At 35.1% G+C, this 3,461-nt stretch overlaps 1 protein-coding gene across 1 annotated transcript in view; it reads left to right on the top strand.

Moving 5' to 3' along the window:
- The first annotated feature begins 1,946 nt into the window (after window positions 1-1,946).
- LOC109542890 overlaps window positions 1,947-3,461 on the top strand; it is a 3,009-nt gene continuing 1,494 nt past the window's right edge. Inside the window, exon 1 of the mRNA XM_019912345.2 lies at window positions 1,947-2,522. Within this exon, the coding sequence (XP_019767904.1) occupies window positions 2,130-2,522 (393 nt within the window). The 5' untranslated portion in view covers window positions 1,947-2,129. The remainder of the gene's footprint in view (window positions 2,523-3,461) is intronic.

The raw sequence follows: 3,461 nt of genomic DNA, 5'->3' as shown, positions 1-3,461 counted from the left end.
TTCCTCACTCATAGAGCACAGAAACGCCTAGTTGTTTTCATCTTTTTAAATCAATCATTTCATCTATCAAGCCTTTATAAAGTGATTTATAAGCTAACTAACTTGACTGCAGTATGTTTACAGTTACAGAAGTTTCAGCAGATCAATGTGGAAGTATTGACCCCCAGGAGCAAAGAGGTTTTTTGGCGAAGAAAATTTTATAACTTCGGAAAACGTCGATGCACAAAGTTCTTTCGTTTTTCTCAGTTATGAGACTGATATGTAATACAAAGTACGTTTAGGAGTTTAAATATATGATGTTGTATATTCACTTTCCATTTATAACGAACTTCGCTGCTCAGCAACACCAATCGTGAGGAGTTGTTTATATTAGTGAGATCGAGAGACAGGCAGTGACTTGTTGTTTTTTGCCGCGTTATGTATGTAAATCGTTTTAGAATGGAAAAACAAAAACTCAAAGCTTTTTCACTAAATGAAAAGTACAAGATTATTAACAAAATAAAAAGTGGAGTAAAGCAGAGTGACATTTGTAAGGAATTAGCACTTGGAAAGTCTACTGTTGCACCAATATGGAGAAACAGAGATAACATTTTATCAGCGTATGACAAAACAAATGTTAGATGTAGGAAGTTAAAATTATCCGCACATGAAAAGGTTGACAAGGGACTTATTGAGTGGTTTACTCAAAAAAGACAAGAAAACATTCCCATAAGTGGCAGTGTTTTGCAAAAAAATGCTAGTGAAATGGGAAGTAAAATCAAAAACAAAGAGTTTGCTTGTTCTAAAAGTTGGGAAGCGCGTTTCAAGAAGAGGCATAATATGTTGGAAAAATTGTTGGAGAGTCTGCCGGTGAAAAATTATTCTTATGAAAACGTTAGAGAACATTTTTTATAAATCTCTTAGATGCAGTCAATTTCATTCATAGAGCTTGGCAAAAAGCAGAAAAAACATTGCAAATTGCTGTAAGCATGGGGGATTTGTGAGAAAAGAAAATGCTTATGAAGCAGACGATAAAATTCCACTTAACAAATGGTTAGAAAAGTATACTCTGACTACGAGTATGACACAGGCGAAGATGTCCCAATGTTGGCGAAAAACAAGTTAAAACGAAATTGAGTGATTTCAATTTCTTTGAATATGTGAGCATTGATAATGGCATTCTTACAAGAGAAATGTTGACCGATGAGCAAATTATAGACTCCGTAACCTCATCTACAGCTTTAAGCGATAATGAGAAAGATGACGATTTAGGTGAAACGTATTCTACTGTAGACACTAATGCTGTTCCAACCATTTATGAAATGACAAAAAAATTGTCAGAAACTCGGAATTTTCTACAATAACGCCAAGTTCCTAATCATATCTGGCAGTCCTTTTGTGACCTTGAAACTACATAAATAACATCTATTTTTGCAGCAGAAATGAACAAACAAAAATTACAGACTATGAAGTAGATTTCAAATTGAATTTTGTTTATCTTTTTGTGTTCTTTTTACTCATACCTACTAACTTCTACTACTCTATGTAAAAATAACGAAATAAAATACACCACGTGTTTTTGTATTATTATTCGCTTATAGCAAACTCCGGATATAACGAACCAGTTTTAGTTCATTTTTCAAGTTTGTTATATCCGGACTCAATTGTATTTATTTTGCCATAAACTGAAAAGAATAAGACACGAAACTCATTGTAACAGATAAAAAAATAAATATTTTTAATCTGTAATTAAACATTTCAAATGCTATGGGGAAATGTATGGGGAAAACATCTCACAGAAGTGAACGCTTCGGACATTTTTTTATATTCGACGCATGTGCATCGTAATACTCATTACCGCGAAGATTCTTTCTTTATAAAACAGCGAGCCCAAATGATTATCACAAATAATTGATATTGCTATAATATTTATGGGTCATGTATACTGATAAACTTAACATGCTACTAAGCAAGAATATAGTTTTTACAGCATTTAAGCGTGCCGTATAGTAAGTGAAGTACTTAAGTCTGTGTCGGCTTTGCTGAAATTCTTTCCAAGCACTTACGTATACATTGGAAAATATCAGACTATTTATAATTACTTTCGGCTTAAGATTTAACTGGAAACTCCGGATTTACGTAAATATAAGATGTTAAATGAGAACATTGTTAAAGTGAGTACTATTCAATTATCAGCCAATAGCGAAACAGGTGATGAAGGACGCGGGAACTTGAACAACGATGAACAATCGCTACAATCAGAACTCGAGCTTAACAGTACTGCAACGGCGGCCTCGGTTGTCATCAAAATGCCTCCGATTCCAATTGAAGAACCTGCCGTTCCACCGAACTTAGAGAAAGATGTCGGGAAGAAACTCTCGGGAAAACGAGTTGAAAAACGTAAAGAGGAAGTGACATACAAGACTCATCTCACCTCACTTGCACACGTGAGCGTAGTTCTTTTTGTGTATCTCATTTTGAAGCTGGCATTTAGAGGTGAATTTGAATTCTTCACTTGGCATCCCATCTTAATGGCAGTTGGGGTAAGTACCTAAGCTAATCATGGGTTTTCCCTTTGTTGCTAGCCATGTGCTACTATTGATATTTTCATCATAAACATCAAGGTTACATTTATTATTAGTCCGTGGGTGAAAGCTGAGAAGTACAAACATGTCACGGTATTAGTTAAGTTGAAGCGAAAATTCCAAAACGCAATGTAAGCATGTCGGACTGGTAAACTATAGACGGATCAAACTCGGTATACTAGTACTCACAGGCTTAATAAACCTAGCGACAACCTATGGAGAATAACATGGTAGAAGAGGAACAGGAGGCGTTCAAAAACCCTGATAAGTCGAAGCTTTTCATCAGGCATCTTTGAGGAGTTTTTGGAAACTTTTTGAAAAAGCCCCAAGACGGAGACCTCGCAGATTCGACCGGTCAAAATTTTTGATCTCCCCTGTATTCATAATAGCAAGTTTTTTTACTGGGTTGTCCCTAGGTTCAAGTGTGAACTAACAACCTAACGTGCATACATAGTTTCATATTTTTACAATACATTGGTGAACAAAAAATAAATACTGGTTGAGCGAGTGCACTTTTAAGAGACGCTATCTCTGCTAGGAGGCACTTTTAGACTATATTTTCATAATGCTTCGTAATTATTTGGGTTTAGAATATGCCACCGTAAAGCGTGGAAGATTAGAATCGATCTCCCTGTATATGTATGTATGGTAAATATTTATCTACTCAGAGCATGATCCAATTAATAAAGATAACGGATGTTATGTGAAAAAGGTTCACCATTCTTTATTCAATAAGGCCGTGCTTGATTACTCTAATAATTCGCAACCAGAAGAAATACTATTCCTAAGAGAAATACTCTCAGATTATGTGTGATTTTTTAGGTATATAGGGACAGTGCGATTTTATATAATAACGAAGTTTTCATTGTAAACATAGGAGTCACATTTTGGAGAACC

The sequence above is a fragment of the Dendroctonus ponderosae genome, unplaced genomic scaffold, assembly GCF_020466585.1.
Source record: "Dendroctonus ponderosae isolate FM_Combo_2020 unplaced genomic scaffold, Dpon_F_20191213v2 Dpon_F_20191213_7, whole genome shotgun sequence".
NCBI classification, from domain to species: domain Eukaryota; kingdom Metazoa; phylum Arthropoda; class Insecta; order Coleoptera; family Curculionidae; genus Dendroctonus; species Dendroctonus ponderosae.
The sequence above is the reverse complement of the archived record's forward strand: the minus strand, read 5'-3'. Positions and strand labels throughout refer to the sequence as shown.